General features: G+C 50.5%; 1 protein-coding gene across 1 annotated transcript in view; it reads left to right on the top strand.

Moving 5' to 3' along the window:
- Positions 1–14,725, top strand: part of DRC1 (dynein regulatory complex subunit 1) — a gene marked incomplete at its 5' end in the record, with an annotated part of 34,071 nt that overhangs the window by 7,415 nt on the left and 11,931 nt on the right. The window contains 7 exons of the mRNA XM_083432323.1: positions 158–341; positions 2,612–2,749; positions 3,951–4,037; positions 6,109–6,231; positions 7,961–8,100; positions 9,342–9,476; positions 13,894–14,129. Coding sequence (XP_083288449.1) covers positions 158–341; positions 2,612–2,749; positions 3,951–4,037; positions 6,109–6,231; positions 7,961–8,100; positions 9,342–9,476; positions 13,894–14,129 — 1,043 coding nt within the window. The remainder of the gene's footprint in view (positions 1–157; positions 342–2,611; positions 2,750–3,950; positions 4,038–6,108; positions 6,232–7,960; positions 8,101–9,341; positions 9,477–13,893; positions 14,130–14,725) is intronic.

The raw sequence follows: 14,725 nt of genomic DNA, 5'->3' as shown, positions 1-14,725 counted from the left end.
GTGCGGTAAGTTCTCTGACCCCGATTAAGATCATTGATCTGCTGTGTCACACAGCAGCCCGCAGCAGCGTTATAGATTTTCAGCCTCAGATCAGAACTGACGAGGGCTGCTCGCAAACTCGCCTTGAAGGGAACTCTCGCCATCTGGCTCTTTGCAGGGTGGAGAAGCTGGAGAATGAATCCAAGGCCAACCAAGACAAGTTTAACGAGATCACTTCCAAGTGGGGAGCTACCAAGGAAAAGATCATCCCCCAGGAGCTCTGGGAAGGGCTCAATGCGCAGCAGATGCTGTGCGCACAGCTGATCGAAGAAAAGAACAAGCTCATCAGTGAGCTGCAGCAGGTGGGGTTGCGCATCAGTGGGGGGGGGAGTGCGTGGGGGCAGGTCACGGGAAGTGTGGCTGCAGAAGGGTTGCTGCAGGGGCTAACCAAAAAGTGTTTTGCCTTTAGAGAAAGGGGGAGATGCTAATAGTCGACAAATAGGGCAAAGGATCTCGTGCAGAAGAGCGTTTCAATGTACAGTGGTGCCCTGCAAGACGAATGCCTCGCAGGACGGAAAACCCGCTAGACGAAAGGGTTTTCCGTTTTTCAATGCGTTTCGCAGGACGAATTTCCCTATGGGCTTGCTTCGCAAGACGAAAATGTCTTGCGAGTCTTGAGATTTTTTCCCTCTCCCCACCCCCTTTTTCTAAGCCGCTAATAGCCTATTAGCAGCTAATCCGCTAATCCCTTAAGCCTTTAATAGCCGCTAATAGCCGCTAAACCGCTAATAGCGCTAATCCGCTAATCTGCTAATAGGGTTGCTTCGCAAGACGAAGAAACCGCTAGACGAAGAGACTTGCGGAATGAATTAATTTCGTCTTGCGAGGCACCACTGTATGTATCTTTCTGCTAGTGATGAGCAAACCTGCCTCGGGTCGATTTGGAATTTGTAGCAATGAGAAACTTCCACAGGAACCATATGAACTGACCTGTACTCTGAGATCATCTTCTGAGTCCGTTTCTTCGTGTGCCTCCTCCATGAGAGGTCTGGAGGGTGGCAACACGAGAAGGGGCCTTTTGTGCACTGGCTCCCCATTGGTGGAATGCTCCCCCTAGGGAGACTCATCTTGCACCTTTGTTACGTATTTTTAGGCGCCAGGCAAGAATTTGCGTCTATAACCAGGCCTTTGGCCTTTAACCATCTACAGATAAATCTCACCGTATGCAAGGGTTGCGTTCCTGGCGTTCTCTACCTCTCTTTTAAATCAGAACCAGTGAAGGGGGTGAAGGTCCTGTGTGAGTGTCTGGAGGCAGTTGGAGGATGGATGGCAGCTAACAGATTGAGGTTGAATCCTGACAAGACAGAAGTACTGTTTGGGGGGGACAGGGGGTGGGTGGGTGTGGAAGACTCCCTGGTCCTGAATGGGGTAACTGTGCCCCTGAAGGACCAGGTGCGCAGCCTGGGAGTCATTTTGGACTCGCAGCTGTCCATGGAGGCACAGATTAATTCTGTGTCCAGGGCAGCTGTCGACCAGCTCCATCTGGTACGCAGGATGAGACCCTCCCTGCCCGCAGACTGTCTCCCCAGAGTGGTGCATGCTCTAGTTATCTCCTGCTTGGACTACTGCAATGCGCTGTATGTGGGGCTACCTTTGAAGGTGATCCGGAAACTGCAATTAATCCAGAATGCGGCAGCTAGACTGGTGACTGGGGGCGGCCGCTGGGACCATATAATACCGGTCTTGAAAGACCTACACCGGCTCCCAGTACGTTTCCGAGCACAATTCAAAGTGTTGGTGCTGATCTTGAAAGCCCTAAACGGCCTCGGTCCAGTATACCTGAAGGAGCGTCTCCACCCCCATCATTCAGCCCGGACACTGAGGTCCAGCGCCGAAGGCCTTCTGGCGGTTCCCTCACTGCAAGAAGTGAGGTTACAGGGAACCAGGCAGAGGGCCTTCTCGGTGGTGGCGCCCACCCTGTGCAACGCCCTCCCTTCAGATGTGAAGGAAATAAGCAGCTACCTTCTCTTTAAAAGACATCTGAAGGCAGCCCTGTTTAGGGAAGTTTTAAATATTTAATGCTGTATTGTTTTTAAACACTCGATTGGGAGCTGCCCAGAGTGGCTGGGGAAACTCAGCCAGATGGGCGGGGTATAAATAAATAAATAAATAAATAATTGCTCATGACTGCTAGAAGGGCCCTGCGTGACTATTCCTACCTGTCCGATCCTGGGTCTGAGGAGGGCTTCCTCCACCTACCCCACATCTTGCTTACTGGGCTATGGGAAGGGTTCTAGGGGCCTCAGACTCTGCAGTCGCTGCCCCAGAGGCCTCATGTAACCTCCCCAGAGGCTGTCAAACAAGACTTTAAAAGCTCTCCGTGAGTCCCAACCCCTTGCTTTCCCTTTATTTCCCTTATTTAATTTCCCGCAATCTGCGTAACGCTGCAGTCGTGTGCGTAAAATCAGCGTAAGAGGAGTTATCAGTCACAAACCGCCCTGTGAGCTTAGGATGAAGGGCGGTATACACATTTAGGAAATGAAATCCACCTGCCTTCGTAGTGTGAAGATGAAAGGGTGGAATCCAAAAGTCAGGCCTGAATCTGTCCTCCCTGTCTGTTTGTGCCCTCCAGGAGCTGAAAAGCAAAGATGACCAGTACGTGAAGGATCTCCGGAAGCAGTCAGAAGACATTAACCTCCTGCTGGAGCGGATGGAGGAGCAGATCAGAAACCTCATAAAAAACTACCGCCGAGAGCTCCTGCAGATTGAGGTACCGGTCTCTCGTCCCGCGCCCTGAAGCTTCTCACCAGCAGAAGGCGATTCTTTCTTGCTTGTGTATATGCAGCAAAAAAAAATAAATGATGGTCAAACTAAGATGAAAGCATCATTGGGCATCGGCAAGCAAATGTATTTAAATCCTGTTTATCTTTGTTTATTTTATGTATTTTTCCTTCATGTATCCAAGGCAGCTAGCAAAAAATACATCAGAATTAGACTGACAATATGAAATAAAACAGTTTAAAAATGCAGAGCTGAGGATCCTCTTCTTGCTTTCGGCACTGCCTTTGAAAATCCTAGTAATGAAACAGTTGCGGACTTTGCTCAATGAATTTGTTTCACAAAATGCAATAGCAAGAAACACATCCAAAGAGATAGTGGCTTTGGAGTCCCAAACCTAAGCTGTTGTGATCAGACTATTAGTCTGTTAGCCAGATACTGTGATTTGACATACCCAAGTCTCACAGGGTAGGAGAACATGGGTGGGCGGGTGTTAAATGAATGGATCTGGGGAAAGAAATCAAAATTCAGTGACTCCAAACTCTGAGAAGTAATGAAGGCGATCTGGAGTCTTCTTAGAAGGTCCCTAATTTATCCTCCTCCCCTACTCAGGAGTACAGTGGTGCCTCGCAAGACGAAATTAATCCGTTCCGCGAGTCTCTTCGTCTAGCGGTTTTTTTGTCTTGTGAAGCAACCCTATTAGCGGATTAGCGCTATTAGCGGTTTAGCGGCTATTAGCGGCTATTAAAGGCTTAAGGGATTAGCGGATTAGCTGCTAAAAGGCTATTAGCAGCTTAGCGCCTTAGAAAAAGGGGGTGGGGAGCGAAAAAAACCCTCAAGAATCGCAAGACATTTTCGTTTAGCGAAGCAAGCCCATAGAGAAATTTGTCCTGCGAAGCACCTCTGAAAACGGAAAACCCTTTCGTCTAGCGGGTTTTCCGTCTTGCGAGGCATTCGTCTTGCGGGGCACCACTGTACTCATTTGCTACTTTAGGGCTGAATATGAGCTCTTCAGAGTCTGTAATTTTGTCGTGATTCCTGCACTTTCAGGGGTTGGACTAGATGAGCTTTGGGTGTCCCAGCTTTTCAGCTCTGTGATTCTGAGTCCTGGCTCTCACGGGACTCTGCTGACTTCCCTTCCGCACATAGATTGGGGGCTGCTCAAGCCACATATCTCTCTTTTTGCCCCCTAGAAAGCCTTTGAATTAGAGCGCCGTGAACTCCTCACGAGCAACAAGAAGAAATGGGAACAGGCCATGCAGTTGCTCAACCGCCAAGAGGTAAGGAAGCAGGGGGCACGTTCCTGCGGGAAAGGCAGAGAAACAGCCCCCTCCCAGGAAGGAGAAGAAGGAAAAGTCTAAGATGGTAGTCCCTGTCGGAACACGCCTGGGGGACACACACAGCCCCTGGATTGAGACAAACCTATCTAGGCGTCTTCCTTGTGAAGCGCAGCCCGGGACGTTCATAAATCTTCAGTCTCAATGCACACCAGCGACACATATCTGAACATATGTAAACACTCTATCAGCAGAGTATAGCAGAAACGATGTGGAGCTTAGGTGTGGCATTCTAAGTAATTTATTAAGCAATATATATACGGGAAGGGACACGGGTGGCGCTGTGGGTTAAACCACGGAGCCCAGGGCTTGCCGATCAGAAGGTCGGCGGTTCGAATCCCTGCGACGGGGTGAGCTCCCGTTGCTCAGTCCCTGCTCCTGCCAACCTAGCAGTTCGAAAGCACCTCAAAGTGCAAGTAGATCAATAGGCACCGCTCCAGTGGGAAGGTAAACGGTGTTTCCATGCACTCTGGCACTCGTCACCCTAACCTCTCCATTCTGAAGGAAATCAGCCCTGAGTGCTCACTGGAAGGACAGATCCTGAAGCTAAGGCTCCAAGACTTTGGCCACCTCATGAGAAGAGAAGACTCTTTGGAAAAGACCCTGATGTTGGGAAAGATGGAGGGCACAAGGAGAAGGGGACGACGGAGGGCGAGATGGTGGGACAGTGTTCTTGAAGCTACCAGCATGGGTTTGACCAAACTGCGGGAGGCAGTGGAAGACAGGAGTGCCTGGCGTGCTCTGGTCGAGGGGGTCACGAAGAGTCGGACACGACTAAACGACTAAACAACAACAACAAATTAGAATTATTGTAACATTAGGTTATGGACGTTGGTGGCGCTGTGGGTTAAACCACAGAGCCTAGGATTTGCCAATCAGAAGGTCAGCGGTTCGAATCCCCTCGACGGGGTGAGCTCCCGTTGCTCAGTCCCTGCTCCTGCCAACCTAGCAGTTCGAAAGCACCTCAAAGTGCAAGTAGATCAATAGGCACCGCTCCAGTGGGAAGGTAAACGCCGTTTCCGTGCGCTGCTCTGGTTCGCCAGAAGCGGCTTAGTCCTGCTGGCCACATGACCCAGAAGCTGTATGCCAGCTCCCTCGGCCAGTAAAGCGAGATGAGCGCCGCAACCCCAGAGTCGGTCTTGACTGGACCTAATGGTCAGGGGTCCCTTTACGTATATATACAGGAAGGTAAACGGCGTTTCCATGCGCTGCTCTGGTTCACCCGAAACAGCTTGGTCATTGTAGAGCAGGAAGGTGGCCACCAGTCTTGGATGCATTAGCTGAGATTCCTGCATTGCAGGGGGTTGGACTAGATGACCCTTGGGTCCCTTCCCACTCTATGATTCTATAATATGCTTCCTTATTTTGTTTTCTTTGGTGGGGTAGAGGGCTGGTTGAGATGGATAACATGAGACCACAACCAAATCTCTCCCTTAGTTTGAGTTCAGGGTAGATGTGACCATCTGCATTGTGAGCACGCTTTGTGACCATCTGTGCTGAAAAGCAGTCTATAAATATTAGAATCATCGAGCCGGAAGGGACCCTGAGGGTCATCTAGTCCAACCCCCTGAAATGCAGGAATCTCAGCTAATGCATCCGGGACAGGTGGCCATCCGACCTCTGCTCACAAACCTCCAAGGAAGGAGAAATAGATCAGAAGGTGACCACAAGCTTTGCTGGGCTCAGTGATGAGCTTCAGAGTATCCTCTTAGCAAAGCCAGAGGGACGTGTGCTTAAGAGTCGCCCCCTCGGAAACCGGGAGTGGGGGGCAAAAGCCCACCTTCTCATGGGCCTTGACCCAATCTCTTCAAAGTATCAAACGCAGGGAGAAGCAGCCCCTTCGTTTTGCAGGGCTATGCTTTGATGGTCTACTCAGAGGAGTTTGGGAGTTGTTTAGTGATTCCGAGGCAAAGAGCTGGCTTTGTTTCCAAGCCAGGGCAGTGGAAATGGGGGCCGGTTCCCCCGCCTCTTAACTGGGACCTTGGCCACCCGCTCTCTCTGCCTTTCGCTCTAGCTGGATTTCATGATGGCCCGCCTGAAGAAGGTGGAGGAATATGAGCGCGAGCTGAACCAGCTGCGGGTGCAAGACGCCGAGGAGTACAACGTGATCAAGATCAAGTTGGAGCATGACGTGCAGGTACGGAGCGAGAATAGACCCCCCATCGGGTGCCGGTGCTGTGGGGACCCTGCCAGCCCTTTCTCTGAGGCACGGTGGGATGGCAGCTGAGTCATTTCTGCAGCAATTCCTTCATGGACTTTCATTTCATTTGGGGCATCCGCAGGAGCTTAAATGGCAGATTTCAGGGATAATAATTTATTATTTATACCCCGCCCATCTAGCTGAGTTTCCCCAGCCACTCTGGGCGGCTCACAATCAAGTGTTAAAAACAATACAGCATTAAATATTAAAAACTTCCCTGAACAGGGCTGCCTTCAGATGTCTTTTAAAGATAGGATAGCTGCTTATTTCCTTCACATCTGAAGGGAGGGCATTCCACAGGGTGGACGCCACTACCGAGAAGGCCCTCTGCCTGGTTCCCTGTAACCTCACTTCTCGCAGGAAGGGGGTGGGGACGCTCCTTCAGGTATACAGGATCGAGGCCGTTTAGGGCTTTCAAGGTCAGCACCAACACTTTGAATTGTGATCGGAAACGTACTAGGAGCCAATGCAGATCTCTCAGGACCAGCGTTATATGGTCTCGGCAGCCGCTCCCAGTCCCCAGTCTAGCTGCCGCATTCTGGATTAATTGCAGTTTCCGGGTCACCTTCAAAGGTAGCCCTACGTAGAGCCCATTGCAGTAGTCCAGGGAATGCTAATGTGATTGCAAAGAAGGCTGGGAGACAAAAATCACCTGGGGGCGTACAATTTCGGGGTCCCTTCTTAGCTTCCCAGACCAGGACGAGGGCTGTGAAGCCCCAATTGTTCCTCTTAATTCAAGAACCATTCTGGGGACCGTCAAGATCCTTGTTTCAATTGCAACCTGAACGATTTCGTCTCATCCTCTGCACATAATTTCCCCTCTCCCCGTTCTTTGCTTTTTACCACTTGCTCAGTGTCAGATGTCGGTGGTGGTTGCTCATGAGTAACCAGGCAGGACTCCGACCTGTCTTTAACAGGTTTCATTTTGGTGCAAAACTGTTTACAGTGCAGAACTATCAGTTCATGGCTGCCTCAATCGCTAGCAGAATCCGGGAGTGGTCATTTCCGGTTCCTCCCCCAGCATAAGAGCTTAGTCACCCCCAGCCTTTTCCTTCCTTCCTTTGCGCTTTACACCTCTGTGCAAGGTGGGCGACGGAAGAGGCGTGCTTTCCTCCTGACCGGCTTGGCAAAGAGCGGTGCCGAGGCTCCCTGCAGCATCCTCTAGCCCTTTCACCTCCTTTACCCGGGACGTGTGGCTTTCCCCACCCTCAGACTGACAAGGTGCGGTGCTGGAGCTCCCAGCAGCATCCTTCCCCTCTTCCCCGCTCGAGGTGTGGCTTTCCCCACCGCAGGAAGAGGAACTGCTTCTCAAGATTTTTGGAGGTTCCCTGTATCCCAACTGGCCCTCTGCCTCCCTTCCCTGTTCCGATGGCAGTCCCCTGACACTCAGATCCCCCGCCTAGTCTCTTGCTTTCTGATAAGGGACATCAATGGCTGTGTCTGTTTGCTTTGGGGATGGGGTGTGTGTGTTAGAGGGTGTCATCTTGATTAGTTGTGAGTGTAGTCAGCGGCTGTCCTGATCACAAGTGATCCAAAGACAAGATAGGCGCCAGTTCCATGGGTCATGTTAAGCCGCAGAGCTGGTCTCCTCTGGAGCAAGTCCACGAGGGGGATTTGCAGCATGGCCTCTTCTTATTTTTCATTTCCTCCCCTCTTTGGGTGCCAGATCCTGGAGCAGCAACTCCAGCAAATGAAAGCCATCTACCAGCTGAACCAGGAGAAGCTGGAGTACAACTTCCAGGTCCTGAAGAAACGGGACGAGGAGAACACCATCATCAAATCCCAACAGAAGAGGAAGCTCAATCGGTAAAGGAGCCGGGCCGTCTTCCCCTTCTTCCCTTCCCGCAGCCTGGAATATGTTGTTGTTGTTTAGTCGTTCAGTCGTGTCCGACTCTTCGTGACCCCATGGACCAGAGCACGCCAGGCACTTCTGTCTTCCACTGCCACCCGCAGTTTGGTCAGATTCATGATTGTAGCCTGGAATATAAGCGCACCAAATTCTCTGCTGGATCGCGGCCTTAGTATGGAGGTTATCCTGCCCCTTGTCCACAGAGAAGTTTCTGGGAAGTCAATGCAGGATGTGCGATATGCCTCTGAAGCAAGAGTCAACATCATGAAATATGTGTGTGTGTGCATAAAACATTTTTCGCTCCATAAAACGCACCTGACCATAAGACGCACCTAGTTTTTAGAGGAGGAAAACAAGAAAAAAAATATTCTGAACGAAACGGTGGATGTATGATTTTTGTGGTTCATACTGTGGCCACAGACATGTGATCTGATGGTGCATTTGGGGTGACCCAATGCAAAAATCCTGAGGATCCATGTGGATCCGTGCTTTGTAACCACGTTTTTGTGACATTGCAGCCCCGGGAAACCATGGATGCGTGATTTTTTTGGTGCAGGCTGTAGCCATGGACATGCTGTGTGATCTGATGGTGAATTTGGGGTGACCCAATGCAAAAATCCTGAGGATCCATGGGCTTCTGCCTCTCCTCTCCCAGGCAGCTTCCGCTAGTGTCCCTTATCTCTCTTCTGATCCCACCGATCAGCTGTTCCCTTTCAGTACTCCCTTCCCTCTTGTTTGCCTTAGTGTCTTTTCCTTAGCTGGAGGAGTTTTTTCGCTCCTCCCTTTCTTCTAATTTCTCTCCTTATTGCTTTAGTCTTCCCGTTTTTCCCCTTTACAAGTTTGCTGTCTTTACCTCCCCCCTCCCAGGCAGCCTCCTTTATCTCTAGCGTCCCTTATCTCTCTCCCCGATTGGCAAACAATCAGCGGCTTTGTTTCAACACCCACTTCCCTCTTTCAAAAAAAAAAAAGCATGATCTGCTTTTTGCCCTTGGGCAATTCGGCTCCAGGGACCACGCATTCGCTCAGTAAGACGCACAGACATTTCCCCATACTTTTTAGGAAGAAAAAGGTGCGTCTTATGGAGCGAAAAATACGGTGTGCCCCTTCTCTTCTGCTGGAGCCCTTACCACCCTCAGGTCTCGCTGGGTCTGCTCTTCCTTTTCGTAAGCCAAGATCCGCCTCTTCCCCCCGCCTCCAGGTTGCACGATATCCTGAACAACCTGCGCCTCAAGTTTGCCAGACAGATCAAGCAGTACCGCGAGGAGAACATGGCTCTGACGGCTGACTACAAACGGATTGTGCAGCAGTACAAGGACCTGCAGAGGACCATGAGGTAGGGCTGCACTGCGGCATCAGAGCTCGTGTGCCAGAAAAGACTGTTGCCCCTTGTCTGCAACAGTCTGAACCAGGGTTCAGTGGGACCGTGCACGAGTCCGAAGAAGGGCCGAGGCTCAAAACAGCTTGGGGGGAGCAGGCGGGTTCTGTTCTGAGTCCTTCCTGCTCAGCCCAGGTGCAGACAAAAACGATCCCTACTCTGAAAGGCTGATTCAAAACTGGGGTGCAGGAAACTGCCTCCCTGCCAAATTTGGCCTGATCAGGATCTGGTCCGGGGAGCCGAAAGAGTTCCCTCTCAGCTTCGCCTTTGAGCCAGTGCCAACGACTGGGCTCAGCCTCTTCAGCCCCAGTGCTTCGATTAGGCCAGGTGAACTGGGAAGTACTTCCAGAGAGCATCCACTCAGGAAAAGGTCTAAGTGCAATGGAGTCATAACTTTGAGCTGTGAGCACCAAACTCAGCACCACAGTCAGCGGAGCACAGCAGAGTATGAATGACACAAAGGACAGCTCTGAAGCTTAACTTCTTTATTCTGTTGCAGCTACTGCAAACTAAAATAAACTATACCGTGGTACTTTGGGTTACAGACGCTTCAGGTTACAGACGCTTCAGGTTACAGACTCCGCTAACCCAGAAATAGTACCTCGGGTTAAGCACTTTGCTTCAGGATGAGAACAGAAGTCGTGCTCCGGCAGCACGGCAGCGGGAGGCCCCATTAGCTAAAGTGGTGCTTCAGGTTAAGAACAGTTTCAGGTTAAGAACGTAGCTCGGGAATGAATTAAGTACTTAACCCGAGGTACCACTGAATAGGGTGCCGACATTCTGCATGGACTGGTTGCAAGGCAACATGTGCAAATAGCTTTAGATACCTATTGTTGTTGTTGTTTAGTCGTTTAGTCGTGTCTGACTCTTCATGACCCCATGGACCAGAGCACGCCTATTAGGTCCATAAATTACCATATAGCATACAGTGGTACCTCGGGTTATATACGCTTCAGGTTACAGACTCCGCTAACCCAGAAATAGTACCTCGGTTTAAGAACTTTGCTTCAGGATAGGAACAGAAATCTTGCTCCGGTGGCGCGGCGGCAACGGGAGGCCCCATTAGCTAAAGTGGTGTTTCAGGTGAAGAAGAGTTTCAGGTTAAGAACGGACCTCCGGAACTAACTAAGTACTTAACCTGAGGTACCACTGTAAACTAAAGACTAACAGAGGCTACTGGACTGCATGAGTGTTACAGATCGTTATGCAGTCATCTCTACACAGATAATGCTCAGACTCCCACAGAGTAGGGCAGGAGCAGAAAAAGCAATGAGTAGCTTCCGCCCCCTCCTTTCTGAAACACCATGAGATTCTTGCAATGGGAGGGGTGAAATATCCACATTCCTCACCCCTGGTCTTCACCGGCAACAGCTCCGCAGGGTTTCAGACAGGGTGTCTCTCCCAGCCCTTCCTTAAGATGCCGCTGGAGATTGAGCAGGGACCTCCCACGTGCGAGGCAGGTGCTCTACCATCACAGATGTTGGTTAAAGATGGATAAAGGGGGAATGATCTGCCCAAGGCCACCCCTTGGACTTGACGAGGGAGTGGGGATTTAAGAAGTGTATTTCATAGAATCATAGAATCATAGAGTTGGAAGAGACCCCAAGGGCCATCGAGTCCAACCCCCTGCCAAGCAGGAACCACCATCAGAGCACTCCTGGCATATGGTTGTCAAGCCTCTGCTTAAAGACCTCCAAAGAAGGAGACTCCACCACACTCCTTGGCAGCAAATTCCATTGTCAAACAGCTCTTACTGTCAGGAAGTTCTTCCTAATGTTTAGGTGGAATCTTCTTTCTTCTAGTTTGGATCCATTGCTCCGTGTCCGCTTCTCTGGAGCAGCAGAAAACAACCTTTCTCCCTCCTCTATGTCACTTCCAGGAGCTCCCACCTTGCTTGAGATGGCTCCGGGCTTCGCTGACTGATCAGCACATCAGGAGCCAGAAAGGAAACTTCCTTCATGCTTTGATGCTTTGGCCTGGCTCTGATGTGCTCTAGTCCATGGGCAGGCAAACTAAGGCCCAGGGGCTGGATCCGGCCCAATCGCCTTCTAAATCCGGCCCGCAGACGGTCTGGGAATCAGCGTGTTCTTACATGAGTAGAATGTGTCCTTTTATTTAAAATGCATCCCTGGGTTATTTGTGTGGCCTGCCTGGTGTTTTTACAGGAGTCGAAGGTGTCCTTTTATTTAAAAGGCACCTCTGGGTTATTTGTGGGGCATAGGAATTTGTTCATTCCCCCCCCCCCCAAAAAAAATAACATAGTGCAGCCCCCCACAAGGTCTGAGGGACAGTGGACCGGCCCCCTGTTGAAAAAGTTTGCTGACCCCTGCTCTAGTCTATGTCTGGGTGATACGTAAGAAAGCATTGGTGTGTACAGTGGTGCCTCGCAAGACGAAAAGAATCCGTTCCGCGAGTCTCTTCGTCTTGCGGTTTTTTTCGTCTTGCGAAGCAAGCCCATTAGCGGCTTAGCGGATTAGCGCTATTAGCGGTTTAGTGGCTATTAGCGGCTATTAAAGGCTTAAGGGATTAGCGAATTAGCTGCTAAAAGGCTATTAGCGGCTTAGCGGGCTTAGTGGATCAACTGATAAGCGGCTTAGCGATCAGCTGTTAAGCGGCTTAGCGGTCAGCTGTTAAGCGGCTTAGCGGTCAGCTGTTAAGCGGCTTAGCGGTCAGCTGTTAAGCGGCTTAGCGGTCAGCTGTTAAGTGGCTTAGCGGCTTGGGAAAAAGGGCGGGAGGGGGAAAAACCCCGCAGGATCTCGCAATACATTTTCGTCTTGCGAAGCAAGCCCATAGCAAATTCGTTTTGCGAAGCACCTCCAAAATGGAAAACCCTTTCGTCTAGCGGGTTTTCCGTCTTGCGAGGCATTCGTCTTGCGGGGCACCACTGTATTATTATTATTTTGACGAAACATCAAAAGGAGCAGTAAGAGCTGTTCGACAGCGAAACAGTCTCCCCTGGGAGGTTGGAAACTCTCCTTCCTCGGGCCATTTTTAAGCAGAGGTTGGATGGCCCTCTGCCATGGATGCTCCAGCTGAGATTCCTGCATTGCAGAGGATTGGACCTTGGAGGTCCATTATAACTCTTCCATTCTATGATTCAGTGTGCTGGTACGCAGGCCTGAGCTCAGATCCAGTTTGGAAATCATAGAATGGTAGAGTGGGAAGGAACCGTGGGGGTCATCTAGTCCAACCCCCTGCAATGCAGGAATCATTTGGGCCAGCATGGGGCTAGAGCTTCCAAACCTGAGGCTTAGAATTAACTTGATCCCCTCCCCCTCTTCTTTTTTCCTTTCTCCTTCTGTGATGGAATTCCCATTTGGGGACTTCCCTGGCTTTTTTCTGGCCCACGTAGGACCAGTCTGGATAGTAAGTCTTGGTGAAGACTTGACGTTTTCGTCCCCAAAAAAGTTTTTGTGTTTCTGCTGAAATGAGGCTGCATTTTTGTATGAGACTGGATTATTGTAATTTGCTCTACGTGGGGCTGCCCTTGAGACTGACCCAGAAACTCCAGAGGGTGCAGCATGCCGCAGCGAGACTCCTTACGGGGTCTTCACTGCGAGATCACATTCATCCGGTGCTATACCAGCTGCACAGGCTCCCGGTGGAGTACAGGATCAGGTTTAAGGTGCTGGTTTTAACCTTTAAAGCCCTATACGGCCTAGGACCCTCGTACCTACGGGACCGCCTCTCCTGGTATGCCCCACAGAGAAACCTACGCTCGTCAAATAAAAACATCCTGAAGGTCCCAGGCCTCAGAGAGGTTAGGCTGGCCTCAACTAGAGCCAGGGCTTTCTCGGCTATGGCTCCAATCTGGAGGAACGCTCTGTCACAAGAGACTAGGGCCCTGCGGGACCTGACATCTTTCCGCAGAGCCTGCAAGACAGAGTTGTTCCACCAGGCCTTTGGTCAGGGCCCAGCCTGACTCCCTCCTCTGGCAACCTGCACAGAATTTTGCTTAACGGTTGCCATTAATTTGATTTTAATCAATTTTTATAATGGAATGTTTTTAGAATGTTTGATTATTTGATTGTTTGATTATTTAATTGTTGTTAGCCGCCCTGAGCCCGGCTTCGGCTGGGGAGGGCGGGATATAAATAAAATTTATTATTATTATTATTATTATTGTTTTAATGTTGTATTTTAACCTTGTTTTTGTGTTGTATTTCAATCAACTTGTTTTATATTTGGTGTTAGCTGCCCTGAGCCCGGTCTTGGCTGGGGAGGGCGGGGTATAAATATTACTACTACTATTATTATTATTATTATTATTATTATTATGTTATTATTTTGTTGTTGTTGTTGTAGTTGTTGTTGTAGTTGTTGTAGTTGTTGTTGTTGTTATAGCCTCATGCTCCACCTTTCACCTTCAACGCAGGCATTTTGCCATCGTTGATGCTGAGCACTTCCTGGATGTGTGGCTGATGAACGAGGAGGAGGCCAAGGGCCTGATCCGCAAGATCTTCAGCGCCGACCGTGTCATCCACGCCCAGCAACTCGGGTTACAGTGGATCGAGCCAGACAGCTGGTTCCTGCACAATGTGGGTCCCATCGTGCACAGCAAGAAGATGAAGTCAGCCAGCGAACTGGCCAGGGAGGTGATCGCACCAGAAAGTAAGCAAGGCTGTCTCTCACCCCCATCCCACCGCTCTGCTGCTTGGGAACTTAGGTGTAAAGGTAAAGGGACCCCTGACCATTAGGTCCAGTCGTGGCCGACTCTGGGGTTGCGGCGCTCATCTCGCTTTACTGGCCGAGGGAGCCGGTATACAGCTTCTGATTCATGTGGCCAGCATGACTAAGCTGCTTCTGGTGAACCAGAGCAGCGCACAGAAACGCTGTTTACCTTCCCGCCAGAGCGGTACCTATTTACTTGCACTTTGACGTGCTTTCAAACGGCTAGGTTGGCAGGAGCAGGGACCGAGCAACGGGAGCTCACCCTGTTGCAGGGATTCGAACCGCCGACCTTCTGATTAGCAAGTCCTAGGCTCTGTGGTTTAACCCACAGCTCCACCCACGTCCCTTAACATAGGCAAGCTGCCTTAATCAGACCATCAGCCCACCTGGTTCAGTGTTGTCCACACTGACTGTCAGCAGCTGTCCAGAGTTTCAAGTAGTGATGCTCTCCCAGCCCCAGAGATCTGGAGGATGGAATCAGGGTCCTTCTGCCTTGAAGGCTGAAGCTCTGTCCCAGGGCAAGACCCCTTCCCTCT

The sequence above is a fragment of the Podarcis tiliguerta genome (assembly GCF_965153285.1).
Source record: "Podarcis tiliguerta genome assembly, chromosome: 3".
NCBI classification, from domain to species: domain Eukaryota; kingdom Metazoa; phylum Chordata; class Lepidosauria; order Squamata; family Lacertidae; genus Podarcis; species Podarcis tiliguerta.
The sequence above is the reverse complement of the archived record's forward strand: the minus strand, read 5'-3'. Positions and strand labels throughout refer to the sequence as shown.